Source organism: Hylobates moloch, unplaced genomic scaffold (genome assembly GCF_009828535.3).
Source record: "Hylobates moloch isolate HMO894 unplaced genomic scaffold, HMol_V3 SCAFFOLD_2, whole genome shotgun sequence".
Lineage (NCBI taxonomy): Eukaryota > Metazoa > Chordata > Mammalia > Primates > Hylobatidae > Hylobates > Hylobates moloch.
The window spans coordinates 30,327,419-30,346,987 of record NW_026652277.1 but is presented as its reverse complement, the minus strand read 5'-3'; the positions used below and the strand labels follow the sequence as shown (position 1 = coordinate 30,346,987).

The following is a 19,569-nucleotide window of genomic DNA, read 5'->3' as shown; positions in this document are numbered from 1 at the left end:
ATTACGATTTTAAAAAAAATTTAGCCTCTCACAAAAGCTGAAGGCTTTGACAGCCATATTCCTTTCTAAATAATAAATATTCCTATCAGCTCATTCTGATACTCAAGGCACATTTAGCAGCTAGTTTACCCTAGCAGGTTCATCAGAAGGAACTCTCCTGAAATCAGGAGAGGTCACACTGAGCTTCTAGTATGGTCAAGGAGGTGATCAGCCCTTTAAAAATTTTAAATCTCAAACTGTATCTCTTCCGTGCTTTGTGTTACAGGACTTGAGGATCCCAGGGGAGAACTTGTTCAAGGTTGGACCAGGTTCAAAGCTCCTTCTCTGTAGAAGTGTAGCCCTACCTAAAGTTATCTTGTTAACTCTGGAAAGATACAGGAAAATCTTCCATCAGAGCAAGAATTCAAGTTAGGCTCCAAATTTCATGGCAGATTATCCCTCTGCCATCTGGTTTCTAAAGAATTATTAATCAATGTTTAAATGAGCAAAATAGCTGACCGGCACCTCTCGAATGACTTGTCAGAGTTCAACCACAATCTCACTATAATCCAGTATTTGCCAAAAGCTTGCAAAAGGCAACTAGAATTTAGACACATGGTATAAGGAAGGGTTTTAACTACTACTCTTTAGGCTTTCTCTGCTGTGCTTCGCATTAAATAATATATCCTCAGAAAGCAATATCCTTGGGTCAAATTATTTTTCCCCACTACAAAAAATAAATATTTAAGAGTTGATGTTGTCATCTTGCTTACAGTAGAGCAGCAACATAAGGAAGGCAGTCCAGCAAAGTACATAAGAACACAGGCTTCGGTATAAGGCAGCCTTGGTACTAATCCAAGCTCTGCCATTAGGAACTATGCATCTTTGGGTTTGCTATTTAACCTCTCTAAGTCATACTCTCCTAATCACAACAGCACTTGCCCCCTAGGTTATTAGGAAGATCAAATGAAGTAATTCATCTAACGTTCTAGGCATAGTCCTTGAGCATTTAATGAATGTTAGCTGTAATTATTATTGTAAGAAATTATATACTTGAACATTTCCAGATTCTTTGCAAACTCTTGGCTGAAAGCATCATTCATTACACTGCAAAAAATAATTTCCTCTTAGCTTAGTGCTAACACAGAATTTGGCTCTTCAAATACACGAGATTTTCCTTAATCAGGTGGAGAGAAGCATAGACCAATCATGTTTTCTTTCCAGAAGGAAACTCAGGTATTTGCCATAATAATCGCTTCCAGATTGCTCTATTTTTTTTTTTTTTTTTGCTTTTTTTCCCCTTAGCTGGCTTTCCTTTTTATTTTGTTTTTAACTGTTCACTTTTATATCATGTTTAACTATATAGCTTGTGGATCTGCCATTCACTAGCTGAGTAAACCTGGAGGGGTTATTTAACATCTAAAGTTCCACTTTCTTCATCTGTCAAATGAGAATTGTTGTAGACACCAGTGATACTATCTTCTCAGCATCCTTTTTGATAACCACTCCTCTACTCCATCCACATTCCCTTGATACCATTAAAGGGGCCCAGCCCTCTAAGCACTTAGATTAGTCTAGAAGTGATCATCTAATTCAAGCTGGACCAGGAAGACACTTGCCAGAGATTTTGGATTTAGGACTGAAAGAGTCATGTCAATTTCCTTCTAGCAGCTGAAATTATAAGACAAATCTCAGGAACTGCTAGTGGCTATGTATCCCACTTATGGAAAAGATGGCCTACAGTGAAAGAAAAGAATGATACTAAGAGGCAGGAAACAGAAGGAGGGAGAGTCCTAGTGGTTCTAGTGGTTCCTAGGTTCTTGTTTTTCCTGTAGCCTGGCTGTTCCATTAGTCATCTAGTATCTTTCCAGTAAGTTCTCCTTTGTGCATATATAATTTGGTTTGATTTCTATCACTTGAAACCAATATAGTTCTAATACATAAGAAATAATCCCTACACTGAGTAGTTGTTATAAAAAGTAAATGAGATCAAATAATCAAGTGCTAAGCATATTACCTGGTATATGATACTTGCTCAAGAAATTGTGCCTATTAATATTATTTAGAAGATGTGGATATAAAAATAAATTGTAAGTCAATCAATAAAAACAATTTTAATAATTTGCAAATCTTTCTTCTTGCAATTTCAAAATCAATCAAAGGATTATTTGATTCTGGATCTTCAAAGAACTGTAAAATAAATGCTCTGAATTAATTTTGCTATATAATATTGTATAAATGCAACTGAGAGACTCTCATATAGTAAATAATCTTAGAGAACAGAGAATAATGAAGCCCAGATCAGTGATCCACAATTTCTTTCTTAACTCACTTGTTTAGAGTAAACATATAGAGGGAAGGTGGAAAAACAATGCAGACTTACATTCCAGTTACCCCACATATATAGGAATAAGTCTGACATATATAAACATACAAAAACTGACTTAGCTGCATACACAGTCATGTTTACACAGTATAAAGAATGCAGTATAATCAAGGAAAAATGGAATCAACATATACCTGTAGAGATACCACACTGACATTATCAAAATGGATATGTCCATTAGCTTCTGTGACAGCAGGATTTGCATAGCATGTCACACCATTGATGGCAGGTAATGCTTTAGGTTGATGAGTTTTTTCTTGAGGACCAAAGTTATCATTTCCAAAGTGGGTATGACCATTCTATATGGGAACAAAAACCAAAGAGATTATAAGAAGAAAAAAGATGATTCATACAGACAAGGAAATAGAGTTTACTGCTTTTTATTTATAAGAGGAAAATTGTATGTCTATTCTGTATGTAAAGAAGTCTTTTTAGATATATAAAATTACTCTTTTTTACATGTATTTTCATTTATTAGATTCTGCTGTTACTGTTTGTTCATGTTAGAACACATATACATTCTTATTTTGATGAATATGAATAGAATATGAATTATGCACATCTGTTATTCAATATTAAATTGCTGGTACTTGAAAAAAAAAAACTCCAAATTTTACAACATGAATCAAGTATTTATCTTATACTTGTCAATATATTGACCCTTTGTTCTCCTTAAACTCACAAGCCTAATAACTGGACCATTCTCATAATTCTAAGAATAAAATTCCTATCTTTATTTGCATATATAAAGTAGCTTTAGGGGGTAAAATATCGGATGTTTTAAATAAAGTCCATTTACCTGACCATATGTCTTTAATAACATCTTAAGCATTCTTTCAAAAAAGAAAAGTAGGTAAAATCCACCAAACACAGCAACTGCCTTCTCAACATAACTGTCAACTTTGGGATCAAATCCAAATGCCTAAGGGAGAAAAAAGGGCAATTCAAGTAAAACCAAGAAATTTAACTTGATTTCTGGAAAATAATACCAGAATACAATTCTCACCAAAGTTCTAAGTCTCTCTTCACATCCAAGTAATATTGGAAATTTCGCTGCCAAAAATCACAAAACAAAAACTTTGAAATTTGAACGACAAAACTGTATGAGATGGCACAAAAATCTTACAACCAGAAGTCTCATTAAATAAAGCCACCAGAGAATCTTAGTTTCCCACCTATAACACCTACAGCAATATTTGCCTTGAAAGAGTAAACTTTTAGCAGTAAAGCACGAGCACTGATTCTCATCTTTAGAATACAATATTAGGTCTAGATAATGAAGATAAATGAGATATTGATTACCTAGTGTCTCTAAAAGTAATGTATTAGTCCATGATATCCAGAGTCAAACTTCTAAAACAAATATGGCAGGCCACTTGGAGTACTGTTTTCCCAAGAGAATTCCTCTTATACCCATAGAACTGTGATAAATTCTAAAAAAGTAAATAAATCAAGGCCTAGGCCCAAGAATAAAAGCAAAAAGAAGATTTAAAATTGCCACCACTCTCTCTCTCTTTCACACACACACAGCAATAAGAATGGAATAATTCTTTGTTTAAAGGACAAAGAACTGGAGTTAGAGTTTGAAGTTATAAAGAGTCAAGATGTTCCTAACAGACAAGACACACAAACTTCAAATAAATAGAATCAGAGGAGAGACTAATGGGTGAAAAGCCACAACTTTACACCATTCCACACATTGTGAATCTCCCCTCTGACGCAGAATAGAAGATGTCTGGGTTCTTGTCCTATGTTTGCCTCTGGGGAGACATCATGGCTGCATCTTCATTTGAATAACTTCTTTGTGCCAGTTTATACAATGCAAAAATGGCAATATATATATATATACCTGTTCCATTTACCTAACATTGAAGTTATGAGAATAAAGTGAAATAAGAAAATGAAAATCATTTTGCTACAAAAAACTCCATGGAAATTCGAGATATTATAACAAAGACAGATTCTTTATATTGTTAAATTTCAATAAAATAGAAAACCTTAACATCATAAATGTAGAGTCTTTAGTCCTCATACAGTATTAGTTTGCTTAATTTAATTTGACCCGTAAAGCAGATGAGATAATAAATACATATATTATATCATATTAAATATATTATGTATCTAATACTCTTTTAAATCAGAAAATCTGTATTGTCATCCTAGCTTTGTTACTAGCTGATTGTAAAGCTATAATCAAATTATTTAATCACCCTAAATTTTAATATTTTTTATCTCTACAATTGAGGCTTTGAAATAGATATTATCTTAGGTGCTAGATCAAATAACGATAATAAAACTATAACTCTAAAAAGTTATATACCCACTTTCATGTATAGCTCGAAAAATTAAAGGAAGCTTTAGTTATAATTTTCTAAAAATTATGAGATGAGGGTGGTACTCCCTGAAATACTATTAGTATTTTCTTTCTGTATGGGGTTTGTCTCTCCCTGTGTGTGTGCATTGTGGGTGGCAGATATAGTCCATTTATACATATATTTCTTTAGTTCCCCTTTGTGGATCCCTTCTATGAAAGTCTCTTTCTCCTTTCCTTCCTCTTCAACATTGCCTCTCTTTTCCTTTCATTTATTTTCCTTCCTCCATTTCTCTTCCTTATATGGGCACAACACAGATTTGAAATAAATTGAATAGTGTGCACTATAGTCAAGATCAGATCAGTAACACATTTTATCAAAGGAAAAAAATAAGTTGCTATTTATTTATTAGTCCTCAACTGATATTTTTTCCATAGTTGGAAAAAATGAAAAGGTTTGTCAACCATGCTCTCATTTACTCTCTAGTCACTTATAGCTGTAGTAAATATATGAGGGAATTTAGTGGTATATCTTTAAAAAATTATAAATTTACATTTGACATTTGCAGTACATTTGACATTGCACGCTCTTTAGAAAAATAAATAAATAAACAATGAAACAGTGTGTGGAAAAATTAAATTTGCCAAGTGCAAAGCAGAATAAAGTTTTAAGGCCTTCTGAGGTGTCCCAGAGCTGTCTGAGCACGTCCTAGTAGCTGGCCTCCTAGAATATTAATTTTGTCTCTGATACCGATATCCACTGCAGCTTGGGACAAGCCTTTAAAATTGCTGTGATTCAGCTTTCTCTTATCCAAGACACTATAAACCAGACCATAAAATGCTGTAAGAATTATGGAGGCTAAAAACATACAAAGTGCTAAAACGTTCAAAAGAAACAATTATTCACAGAAACGAATAGCCAACATCCTTACCTCTGGAATAAGTTGGAAAATTGCATTTGAAAAAAGAGTCCCAATAGCCAGCCCCACAAAAAAGGTCAAAATCTTTGGGAAATAAGATTTCTTTATCAGTGGAGTCAAAATCAATCCGAGGAGAGATGCCAGATTAATAATTGTCACTGACAGGAATCCATATCCCCAAACTGTGGGTCAGAGAGAAAAGAGAGTACAAATTAATCAGAGCAAGGAACCAAATGAAGTTTTCCTGTACATTAAGCTTAAAAGTATCTTCCAAAGCTTAAGACACATATCTTCTTTAAAAGAACAAAATCTACTCAATGAAAAGTATATAGAGAACTGAGAATATAAATATGGCATAGCAAGCATTAATAGCAATACAGTTTATGTTTTAATCAGCCCTAAATAATCATTATGGGATTAATGAGTTTTACGGCTTGCAGGGAAATTGGAGAACATCTAGAATAGTAACAATCTGAGGTCCACACGCTCCAAGCCACCTAGTTTCATCTATGGCTCAAGGAATAGATTAAAACAGCATTTTGGAGAAAAAAAAAAAAAAAAAAACAGAGGCAGTGTGAGCCTCAGGACAAAGGTATGGGATGATGGGTGGAGGGCAGGGATGGAGATGGGTCAGAGTGGGCTAGCTTCAAGGTGACCATAGCTGCTAACACTGAGGTTGTCACAATCATTTGATTTCAGACTCCTGAGGACAGCACCTCCTCAAAGAAGGTGGCACCAGCAGCACCTCAGCTCCCCAGCTGGAGCCTCCTGGGAACTAAAGTCAGTCTGATGCAATAAGCCCTCAGGAAGTGAGCACATGGGGGCAGGAGAGAGCGGCTGCATTACATAACTCACCCTGCGAGACACAAATTAAGCAAAAATGTTCCATACAGAAGAGATGCTGGACAGAAAAAGGTGGTGCATCTTTCATCTCTCGAGACCCAGGGCCTGGCACCCAGTAGGCACACAATAAGTGTTGCTTAGAAAAAAATGAATGAATTCTATCCTAAGCTCTATAGCTAATGGCATGTGTGACCTATTGCCTTTGGGCCTCAATTTCCCTCTCTCTATCTTAGAGGGGCTGGTGTACTGACAAAATGGGAACACAAATGAAACATACCCAGGACAGTCACCTATGTGTGGGTGCAGGCTGAGATACAACCTGGCCTCAAGGCTGTGCAACATGTGACTTTGCCTCTGGCCCCACACACTGTAGACAAAGTACAGTGTGACAGAGGAGAAAGCTGCCTCTGTATAGCCACTTCTTTAAAATATCCAGAAAGCATGTTTAAATGGTGGGCCACTTTTCTCCATGGCACTGTCAATGGAGTACACTAGTAACACCTACAGCTCAGGGAGCATTTGCCATGTGCCAGGCCCTGTGCTAAGTGATCAACATGGGTCAACTTATTTGAACCTCACAAAACCCTGTAAGAGAAATATTACTGCCTCCTTCATACAGTTGGGGAAACCAAAGCATATGGAATTCAAGTAAGCTGCCAGAGTCACACAGATAGAAAACTGGATTTTGAACCTGGACAGTCTGGCTCCCAGGCCCACATTTTTTAGTAATATGCTTTATTATTCCCTTAGAGGTAATTTCATTTATAAAAAGCCCAAAGGACTCAACAAAACTGTAAAAATGTTATCCTGAATTATACATACTTCATTAACACAAGATTGTTCACTAAAATTATTGTTAGTCTAGAATTTCTATGTACAAATAAACAAACTTAGTAATTGTTCATTCAGCCTAGATGATGTAGACCAAACCATGGTTCCTGCCATGACACACACATGCAAACACACACAAAGAGTGATGCAAAGTCATGTGCTAAGTACTAAATTAAAAGGTCAGATTATAAATGGTACTATGTGACCCCAAGAATCATCACAGCACTGACCATGATAACTGCATCTTCTCCAGACACTTTCCTACCAGTTTCAGGTCCTGGCCGTGCCCTACAACTTCACCTAACAGCCCACTTCATTCCCATTTATTACCTTATTACCTTAAACAATACTACTAGTCCCCACAGACATTCCACTTGGAGAGAGTTCTCAATTCCACACCTATTTTCGTGGTATATCTACATGGAATTTCTCTTAACAGAAACATACTTCTATCCATCACTAGCCTACATTCATTCATTCATTCAACAAATATTTATAATCTCATTGGGTAGACAAGATTTATACATGTTGAAAACTAAAATTAAAAGGCAAAGAAATTGTTAAGTGCCAACAGAAGCAAAGCCACATGCACGTTAAACTCATCAGCTTCCCCGCAAACATCTGCTCCATTATCCTTGTTCACTACCTACATAAATAACAAGAACAGTAGAATCCATTTCAATTTTTCACTTTCCACCAATTAATTCCATAGACAACTGGTGATCAAACTCTACCAATTCTGCTTCAGGTATCTCTCACTTTCAGCTTCTCCATCCTCATTGCCAGTGCCTTGAAGTCAGACCCTCATCACCTCTCACTCCCTCATCTTATATAATGTGACAGTTATCGATCTGGTGCCCCTCCTACTAGCTGACATGGCCTGCAGACTTATATTAAATCACAAAAATGATCAATCTAATGCCCCCATTTGGAATCACCCCTCATAAACTGATGCTTGCACAGCCTCTCCAGTGTTATTTACCCCCTTCTCAACACAGCCTTTACCCAAACACCATGTTTTCCCTATCGAGCTTTACCTTTACCTGTGGTTCTCTGTCTGAAAGCACTTTCCTATCTTCCTTGCCTAAGAAACTCATACATGGCTTTCCAAGCCAACACAAAGATCTCCTCTATGAAGCTTCCCTGCTCTCCAGGCAGTGCTCCCTGGCTGGTCAGGATTCCCATCACTCTTTGTTTGAAACTAATTGGTTCACTTACCACTTCTTGTGTGCTACAGTAATTTTATCACTGATATATTTGCCTACATCATATAAACTGTGTGATTCTCAATGAGAAGGGCTATGTTTTATTCATCCTCAGTGCCTAGAAAAGTGTCCAGGAAAAAGCACACATTGCTTGCTGAATGAATTAATAAATTCCCCATTTCAAGGTGCAGCAGAACTCTGTCAAAAGGAAATACCAATCCATCTGCTTACCCAACTTTCTAACTTTCTTTGCCCTTGCACATTTATCAGCATAACTTAGGGGGGTGGTGGGAGTGTAATTCATCACATTCTAGGCACACTGCATAGCTTCCCCTTCTTGTATTGTTAGAACATTATTCAGAAAAAATGTCTGGAGTTTCCACTCAACTGAAGCACCAAAAGAATACATTGGTATGAATCTATTCCTTGGACACCTCCATGTATACATGGGACTTTCTCAAATGATCTGTTTCAGAGAGGGACCAATCTCCTTATAAGTGAACCCTGAAAGATTTTAATAGATTTCAAAGAAATATAGTCATGATAGTTTACATTTATTGAATGTCCACTGTGTGAGATTCTTCTAAGAACTTTGCCTATTTTAACTCATTTAATTCTCACAGCAACCCTATGAGATAGGTATTACTATTTTTCCCGTTTTACTAGTGAGGAAATATGGTTCTATTATGATCCCCATTTTGCAGATCTGCATACAGTCCAGGCTTCAATTTTTGTCTGGCCCCATTTAACTGCGAAACTGTATAGAATGGTGTTTAACGATGTGAACTCTGGAGCCAGAGGATTTGTGTTCAAATCCCAGCTCATCCGCTCACTGGCATCATAGGTTGGTTCCTTGACTTCCCTAAGTTTCAGTTTTCTCATATTTAAAATGCAGATTAAAATAGCTCCTATTTCATAGAGTTTTTACAAGAATAAAATAAAACCAGTTAATGCTGTCCCTGGAATATAGCAAGCCTTTAATAAATGTTGATTATTATTATGTTTAAAAAATTAGTAAGTAGACCATGATATAAATGTTAGTTCATTTAATTCACTGTTATTCAGTGAAAAGAATAACAAACTAAGAATCAGGAGCTCTCATCTCACCTTAGGTACTACGCCTACAAGAAGCCACTTAACCTCTCTGGAACTTAGACTTACATCACTGGTTGTATTATAGAGTTGGACAATATGATCTTCAAGAATGCTTCAAGTAATATTCTTTATTTTATCTACTATTTGAATTAAATACTATTCTGTAACTTCATCAAAAGGTGAGGCAATTTCAGACCATTAAATTATTACTAAAATGCAATTAATTTCTCTCCTAGAAAATTTAACTTATCATCAGTTTACTGTACTCATCAATATCATTTTATAAAGCACATGAAATACTTTCAAAAATAAAACGTGAGGCCTCTGAGAAATTGTTATTTTATCTGCCCACTAAAATGTCAACATAAATGTATTCAAATTCTTGTATCATTTGGATTTCTTTTATGTTGATTTTTTATTGCTTTGGATGAGCTAAAGACTTGACTCTTCATTAAGTGAAAAGTTATGTGAAAAATCCAGTGCATTTAATTATTTTAAAATGTGTTTCTTAGTGAGAAAAACAATAGGATTACACAGGGGCCAGGGAATGTGGTGAACCTATGAACACATCTATAAGAACAAAGACATTCTTCTTCCTCTGTGCCAGGCATTGTTCTAGGCACTTATGTATATTAACTCATTTGATACTCCCAACAATTCTATAAAGGTACTGTTAAAGTAACTGACCCATAGAGATATTAAATAATCATACAGCTGCACTAAAATAAAACAATCAAGATATCACATCAAAAAGGCAACAGAGTGCCAAGTTAAACATCTTAGATGAGTAGTAACAAGCACTCTACTAGTTTTCCTAAATTCCCCCAGAAACATTTCATATCTTCTCCCACCCTATCCCACTTCACCCCAGCCTCATTTCAATTTCTAAGACAATATGCACCCTAAGAGGCATTTCTCTTTTTATTGGGTTATCTGTCTGAATATTTGGTGCCTTTATGATCTCATAACTTAGAAGTGCTGACTTTTCCATTTTATGACTTTGTAGTGTTGCCCCTAGAATTCTACCTCTCGCACCCTGCTTCTGACTTCCCAGTTCTCAACTCCTGGTTCCTGAAACAGACTAACCTAGGCAACTGGGGTTTAAAAATTACTTTTGAATATGAGTAATTAACTTGCACTGAGCAACTGGGGTTAAAAAATTACTTTTGAATATAAGTAATTAACCTGCACAGAGTAGAGTATTTGCTTTTTCTGAAACCTCACTTCCTGTACCTAGAGTTATGCACATGTTAGATGTAGTTATTTAACAGACCTAACTAACAGGCCTACTACAGCACCTATGTAATGAATAATGTTTGAAGTACTTTACAAATATTAAGTCATTTAATCTTTACAGCAAGCCCATAAGAAAGGTACTATTTTACATGAGGAAGCTGAGGCAGGAAAAGGTTAAAGTCATGTTCCCAACATAGCTGGAAAATTACAGAGCTGGGATTTGAGCCCAGGTAAACTGGCTTCAGAGTCTGTGCTTTCACTGTGCAATACTATTAGTCAAGGGTAGTATCCTAAAACATTTGCTGAATTTACTTTTGAATGCAAAGTGCAAATTGTATTAAACAGGCTTGTAGAAATATAAATATACTCTAGCAAAAATATTTGCTTGAACAATTAGCAATTCAAAATTACTGATATTTCAAAATTGAAATTACTGTTATTCACAAAATTGCAAATTATATTGATAAATGATACTTGATGATTTCTATGCTTTGTATATATAAATACAGAATATCAATGAGAACATGGGTTCTGAAGCCAAGACAACCTGGGCTGAATCTGGCTCTACAACATGCAAGTTGTGTAACTTTGAGCAAATGACTTTAAACTCCCTGTACCTTTGTTTTCTTGGCTGTAAAATGGGAATAGTAGTGCCTACATCATATGGTTGCATGAGATTAATATATTAATGTGTAAAGTACTTCAAAGAGTGTCTGTCATATAGTAAGTACTACAAAAGAATTGGCTATCATCGTTATTTTTGTCATTGTTGTTATCTCTTTTATTTATATAGAGGGAGATTGAAGTGTACATACACAAAGGAATCTAGAAATGAAAACAGGCACTTTCTTTGTTAAGTCTTCCCTTTTCTTCTCTATCTTTACTCTCTTTATCTATCTATACTCATGTCAGATGAGCTCACTCAGAACAGCATCTTTATTTTTTTTTTTTTTTGAGATGAGGTCTCCCTCTGCCACCCAGGCTGGAGTACGGTGGGGTAATCATAGCCCACTGCAGTCTTGACCTCCTGTGTTCAAGTGATCCTCCTGCCTCAGCCTCCCAAGTAGCTATGCCTACAGGTGTATGCCACCATGCCCAGCTAATTCTTTTAATTTTTGTTGTGATGGGGTGTCACTATGTTTCCCAGGTTGGTCTTGAACTCCTGGCCTCAAGCAGTCCTCCACCTTGGTCTCCCAAAGTGCTGGGATTACAGGGATGAGTCACCGTGCCTAGCCCCAGTGTCTTTAAATATCATCTCTAGACTGGCAAATCCCCAGTCTTGACCTCTCCTCTGAAAGCAATCTCCTCTCCAAATGTCTGTGTGCCTTTGCCTACCGGACCTCCCTGTCTACCTGTGTATGTCCATGTCTCAAAGCAACCATGCCAAAAATTATACTCTTTATCCTCACCACTCCCTTCCTCTACAATAAACAGCTCTTCCCAGTCTTCTCCATCCCGGGAAATGGTATAACGATCTCTCTGGTTTCTCTGGCTCAAGCCTTGACTCATTGTTCCCTCTCCCACAATCAATCCAGGGCAAACCATTTAGCATGATCTCCAGGACTCATTCCGAATCTACTGCTTCTCCCCACTTCTACTTCCCCCACCTTAGTCCAAGTCCCCATCATCCTGAGCATCAGCTCCTGGCAATCGCTTCCTGACCAATCACCCTGCTTCTACTCTTGCCCCATTACAATCTGTTCTTCAGATTGAAGGCAGGTGGAATGCCCTTTTACAGATTTGAATGAGATCACAGCACTCTCCTGTTCAGAATGGTACAGTGACTTCACACTACATTCGGAATAAAACCCAATCAATTTACCACCTCCCACAAGGCTTCCTCACCTGGCCTCCATCTCCCACCAGGACATATATCCTTCTACCTTCCCCACCAACTCACTAGGCTCCAGACACATAGGAGCCTCTTGCTGCTCCTCACTCATGCCAAGCTCATTGCCAAGCTATGTTGGCTGTGCCCTCAATTAAGAATGCTCTTCCCTAGAGAAGACCTTGCTGTGGCCCTCTCCTTCTGCTCAGATGATACCTCATCAGAGAGGGCTTCCTTGATCTATCTAAGATGACACTCACCCACCATCACCTTCTATCCCTCACCTACTAATATTTTATTTTCTTCATAGCACCTTTCACTCTGAAACTATGTTGTTTATTTGCTTGTTTGTTTAAATGTTTATTATCTCTCTTCTCCACTACACTGTAAGCCCTAATAAGACAGACAATTTTTCTTCTTGTTTGCTATTGACTCCTTAGTGCACAGAACAATGCTTGGTATGTCATTCAATAACTATTTGCTTAATGAACAAATGAATGAAAATTTAAAATTCCAACATAATTTTCAAACAGACTCCCTGAACAATTGGTTTATCTCATTGGTGAAAGTTACTCTTCTACACATTTAAGCATGTGAGCTGTATATTAAGCATACATATATTTTATTATGGTTTAAAATTTCTTTGCATCAGATCATACCTTTAAAGTACCATATTCATGGCAATATCATTATAGTCACTTAAATAGTCTCTGGTATTTTCTTTCACCTATGAAAATTAAAACTAATAATTTGGTCCCTGAAAATTTATTCTAGAAGCATGCTAGTTCTCTTAGCTCTTCATTGGTAACTGCAGATAAACTGACAAGCCTTAAAATAATATGGTAAGCAAAAGATAATGGAAATGAAATGATCATTTATAAGCCAAATAAAATGCAAATCCAATATGCACAGCATAAAATATATATTGTTTAAAATCAAGAACTGGATTTTATAAAGTTTTTAAGTGTACTAAATGTAATTTTGATTCAACAAACAGAAGAGCATAACTTACGAAGCCTAAATGAGTTATAATTCTTCTTATTCTAAATACTTTCAGAATATAAGTATTATTCTAAGAAGTTCTATGTAGATTAATTAAAAGCAAGAAAGCAGAAAAAGAGGCATATTAACTTCATTTCACAATGGTTCCTAGACTTTTCAAATAAAAGAGAAAAAATGCTTCCAATATACCTTCTGAATGACTTGGTCTTGTTTTGTGCTTGGGCCGATCCTCACATGGGTGAAAGTTCAATTGCTGTAAGACTGCTGGACAGATGACAGAGAATTTGGAGCTGGTTATTTGGGTAGCATTTGAAAAGCCATGAAGGGAAAAGATCTCTTCAGCTGTTAAACACTGAAATAGAATAAACAAAAAAAAAATGTGTTAATAATGTGTAAAAGCACATAAGCAAAGATGCTATAAAGAGACACAGACTATTTCATCTAGATGCACAGCACTCTTTATACAAAAGCCCACCACAGAAATTGAAAGGCCCCTAAAGTTGTAAAACAGCCCACACCAGTTTAAACCTAGAAACAAGAAAAATAGAAAAAAAAAAAATCCCTTCTTAATCAACAGCCTTCCTACAGCAGAAAAAAGATAAAAATTGGTTTGGGCATATCCAAGGACTTTATTTAAAATAGGGGTGCACCAACACCATTCAAACAAAGGGTTTTAAAACAAATTTTTATTGTCAGTACCCCCTCTGAGTTTACTTTTCTTCAGTTTGAATGGATATTTTGTGTGTGTCACTGGCATGGCCCTCTATAGCATTTCTTGTAGACAAATACCTGGCTCCCTACAGTTTCGTGCTAAGAAATTCCTCTCTTCTCTACACTGCAATAAATATAAATATAAAAAGTTGTTTTAAAATATGTCTTTTGCACAAACTGTTTTTCGTTAAAATATGCATTATTCTCAATGACGTTGGGTAGCTTTTCTATATTATATTAAGTTTTGAAAATAGTGCTAGGCTGTTTAGAAATTCATTAACTATTAACGAGGACTAGAAGCTACATTAGGAAAAAAACTGCAAAAATAATTTTTTAAAGGTATAATGTTGTTCTCACATTTTAACTGTAAGCTCTCTTCCATATACAGTACTTGCATTATTAAGAAAAATATAAAATAAATGCTAATGAATGTCATATGAATTATAGTGTGAAAAACATCCATTCACTCAAACGGAAGAGTCTGTCTTTAATAATGTAATTTAGGCAAGTTATTTGCATGCTTCAGCCAATGCTTAAACCCCAATACGACCTTAGCTATGTACTATGATCTGAATTATGTCTCCCCAGATTCACATGTTGAAGCCCTAATCCCCAGTGTGATAGTATTTGGAGATGGGGCCTTTGAGAGGTAATTAAGTTTAGATGAGTTCATGAAGTTGGGGCCCTGGTCCAGTGGGATTAGTGCACTTATAAAAAGAGGCATCAAAGAGCCTGCTCACTTGCTCTTTCTCTGCTATATGAGGAAGCGAGAAAATGCTCTCTGTGACCCAAGGAGAGAGCCCTCACAGACAGCAACCATTCTGGCACCTTGGTCTGGACTTCAAGTCTCCAACTATGAGAAAATAAATTTCTGTTGCTTAAGCCACCTAGGCTTTGGTATTTTGTTATGGCAGCCTGAGCTGACTAATACACTATGAATGGTATCAATAACTCAAAAGTTGATGTTAATTGTTTGACCATAAGATGCTGTAATTCCCTTTACGACAGAAACAATGAAATTTAAAATGTTGTATTTTGATACAAGGAGATCACTACTGTTTATAAAGGAAAAATGAAAAAACATCAAATAATCAAATACATCAATATCTATGCAGTTGTCCAAAGCTAAGATTACAACTACCTTATAGAAAATGCATATTTAGATATTTTTAATGTCTAAGTATGTACCTAAAATTGTTCCTTATTCAACCCACTCTGTTGAGTTTATGATTAATGATAGCTGCGTGCCATCCATAGAAGAGGATACACCACACCCAATGCCCTGTTAACAGTCTTCCCTTTACCTCAGAATGATGTATAATAAACTAATGGAGGGAGAAAATACCTCAAGATTTAATTGGGGAAGGGAAAGTATGCAGTTTATTCATCACCAGGAAGGAATCCAGAAGCATAATTGCTAGACTCAAAAAGTAGACAGCCCTTGTGGTTCAACTGGACACTGTGTGCTTCCAAGAATAAATAGGTGTGATAGCACATGATAGCACACACAGAGAGCACCACTGTTTCCCTGCAAGGAAGACTTAGCCTACTTGGACTTTAAATTCCTCCAACTGTAAAATAAGAGGAAAAAGGAAAGATGCCTGTAGATAATCTCCAAAGACTTTTCAGAATTAGCATTCTAAGACTCCTTAACACCTGATGACTGTTAAGCAGTTCTTTTTTTTTTTTTTGAAGGAGGTGATCAGTTCACACAGATTTATTTTACTCTTCTGTCTAATTCTGTACAAGTTTTTTTTTATTATTATACTTTAGGTTTTAGGGTACATGTGCACAATGTGCAGGTTTGTTACATATGTATCCATGTGCCATGTTGGTTTGCTGCACCCATTAACTCATCATTTAGCATTAGGTATATCTCCTAATGCTGTCCCTCCCCCCTCCCCCCTCCCCCCAACCCACAACAGTCCCCGGAGTGTGATGTTCCCCTTCCTGTGTCCATGAGTTCTCATTGTTCAATTCCCACCTATGAGTGAGAACATGCGGTGTTTGGTTTTTTGTCCCTGCAATAGTTTACTGAGAATGATGTTTTCCAGGTTCATCCATGTCCCTACAAAGGACATGAACTCATCATTTTATGGGTGCATAGTATTCCATGGTGTATATGTGCCACATTTTCTTAATCCAGTCTATCGTTGTTGGACATTTGGGTTGGTTCCAAGTCTTTGCTATTCTGAATAGTGCCGCAACAAACATACATGTGCATGTGTCTTTATAGCAGCATGATTTATAGTCCTTTGGGTATATAACCAGTAATGGGATGGCTGGGTCAAATGGTATTTCCCGTTCTAGATCCCTAAGGAATCATCACACTGACTTCCACAATGGTTGAACTAGTTTACAGTCCCACCAACAGTGTAAAAGTGTTCCTATTTCTTCACATCCTCTCCAGCACCTCTTGTTTCCTGACTTTTTAATGATCGCCATTCTAACTAGTGTGAGATGGTATCTAATTGTGGTTTTGATTTGCATTTCTCTGATGACCAGTGATGATGAGCATTTTTTCATGTGTTTTTTGGCTGCATAAATGTCTTCTTTTGAGAAGTGTCTGTTCATGTCCTTCGCCTACTTTTTGATGGGGTTGTTTGTTTTTTTCTTGTAAATTTGTTGGAGTTCATTGTAGATTCTGGATATTAGCCCTTTGTCAGATGAGTAGGTTGCAAAAATTTTCTCCCATTCTTTAGGTTGCCTGTTCACTCTGATGGTAGTTTCTTTTGCTGTGCAGAAGCTCTTTAGTTTAATTAGATCCCATTTGTCAATTTTGGCTTTTGTTGCCATTGCTTTTGGTGTTTTAGACATGAAGTCCTTGCCCATGCCTATGTCCTGAATGGTATTGACTAGGCTTTCTTCTAGGGTTTTTATAGTTTTAGGTCTAACATGTAAGTCTTTTATCCATCTTGAATTAATTTTTGTATAAGCTGTAAGGAAGGGATCCAGTTTCAGCTTTCTACATATGGCTAGCCAGTTTTCCCAGCCTCATTTATTAAATAGGGAGTCCTTTCCCCATTGCTTGTTTTTGTCAGGTTTGTCAAAGATCGGATAGTTGTACATATGCGGCATTATTTCTGAGGGCTCTGTTCTGTTCCATTGATCTATGTCTCTGTTGTGGTACCAGTACTATGCTGTTTTGGTTACTGTAGCCTTGTAGTATAGTTTGAAGTCAGGTAGTGTGATGCCTCCAGCTTTGTTCTTTTGGCTTAGGATTGACTTGGTGATGCAGGCTCTTTTTTGGTTCCATATGAACGTTAAAGTAGTTTTTTCCAATTCTGTGAAGAAAGTCATTGGTAGCTTGATGGGGATGGCATTGAATCTATAAATTACCTTGGGCAGTATGGCCATTTTCACGATATTGATTCTTCCAACCCATGAGCATGGAATGTTCTTCCATTTGTTTGTATCCTCTTTTATTTCATTGAGCAGTGGTTTGTAGTTCTCCTTGAAGAGGTCCTTCACATCCCTTGTAAGTTGGATTCCTAGGTATTTTATTCTCTTTGAAGCAATTGTGAATGGGAGTTCACTCATGATTTGGCTCTCTGTTTGTCTGTGATTGGTGTACAAGAATGCTTGTGATTTCTGTACATTGATTTTGTATCCTGAGACTTTGCTGAAGTTGCTAATCAGCTTAAGGAGATTTTGGGCTGAGACAATGGGGTTTTCTAGATATACAATCATGTCATCTGCAAACAGGGACAATTTGACTTCCTCTTTTCCTAATTGAATGCCCTTTATTTCCTTCTCCTGCCTGATTGCCCTGGCCAGAACTTCCAGCACTATGTTGAATAGGAGTGGTGAGAGAGGGCATCCCTGTCTTGTGCCAGCTTTCAGAGGGAAGGCTTCCACTTTTTGCCCATTCAGTATGATATTGGCTGTGGGTTTGTCATAGATAGCTCTTATTATTTCAAGATACGTCCTATCAATACCTAATTTATTGAGAGTTTTTAGCATGAAGGGGTGTTGAATTTTGTCAAAGACCTTTTCTGCATCTATTGAGATAATCATGTGGTTTTTGTCTTTGGTTCTGTTTATATGCTGGATTACATTTATTGATTTGTGTATGTTGAACCAGCCTTGCATCCCAGGGATGAAGCCCACTTGATCATGGTGTATAAGCTTTTTGATGTGCTGCTGGATTCGGTTTGCCAGTATTTTATTAAGGATTTTTGCATCAATGTTCATCAAGGATATTGGTCTGAAATTCTCTTTTTTGGTTATGTCTCTGCCAGGCTTTGGTATCAGGACGATGCTGGCCTCATAAAATGTGTTAGGGAGGATTCCCTCTTTTTCTATCAATTGGAATAGTTTCAGAAGGAATGGTACCAGTTCCTCCTTGTACCTCTGGTAGAATTCAGCTGTGAATCCATCAGGTCCTGGACTCTTTTTGGTTGGTAAGCTATTGATTATTGCCACAATTTCAGAGCCTGTTATTGGTCTATTCAGAGATTCAACTTCTTCCTGGTTTAGTCTTGGGAGGGTGTATGTGTCAAGGAATTTATCCATTTCTTCTAGATTTTCTAGTTTATTTGTGTAGAGGTGTTTGTACTATTCTCTGATGGTAGATTGTATTTCTGTGGGATCGGTGGTGATATCCCCTTTTTCATTTTTTATTGCATCTATTTGATTCTTCTCTCTTTTCTTCTTTATTAGTCTTGCTAGCCATCTATCAATTTTGTTGATCTTTTCAAAAAACCAGCTCCTGGATTCATTAGTTTTTTGAAGGGTTTTTTGTGTCTCTATTTCCTTCAGTACTGCTCTGATTTTAGTTATTTCTTGCCGTCTGCTAGCTTTTGAATGTGTTTGCTCTTGCTTTTCTAGTTCTTTTAATTGTGATGTTAGGGTGTCAATTTTGGATCTTTCCTGCTTTCTCTTGTGGGCATTTAGTGCTATAAATTTCCCTCTACACACTGCTTTGAATGTGTCCCAGAGATTCTGGTATGTTGTGTCTTTGTTCTCATTGGTTTCAAAGAACATCTTTATTTCTGCCTTCATTTCGTTATGTACCCAGTAGTCATTCAGGAGTAGGTTGTTCAGTTTCCATGTAGTTGAGCGGTTTTGAGTGAGTTTCTTAATCCTGAGTTCTAGTTTGATTGCACTGTGGTCTGAGAGACAGTTTGTTATAATTTCTGTCTTTTACATTTGCTGAGGAGAGCTTTACTTCCAACTATGTGGTCAATTTTGGAATAGGTGTGGTGTGGTGCTGAAAAAAA

The 19,569-nt window shown here is 36.7% G+C and overlaps 1 protein-coding gene across 2 annotated transcripts in view; it reads right to left on the bottom strand.

Annotated features, from left to right (window-relative positions):
* SLC39A8 (solute carrier family 39 member 8) overlaps positions 1–19,569 on the bottom strand; it is a 130,907-nt gene that overhangs the window by 42,756 nt on the left and 68,582 nt on the right. For both annotated transcript variants that reach the window (XM_058432641.1, XM_032177887.2), the window contains exons 2-5: positions 13,826–13,988; positions 5,609–5,778; positions 3,165–3,287; positions 2,500–2,664 (exon numbers count right to left, since the gene is read on the bottom strand). In XM_058432641.1, the coding sequence (XP_058288624.1) occupies positions 2,500–2,664; positions 3,165–3,287; positions 5,609–5,778; positions 13,826–13,988 (621 nt within the window). The remainder of the gene's footprint in view (positions 1–2,499; positions 2,665–3,164; positions 3,288–5,608; positions 5,779–13,825; positions 13,989–19,569) is intronic.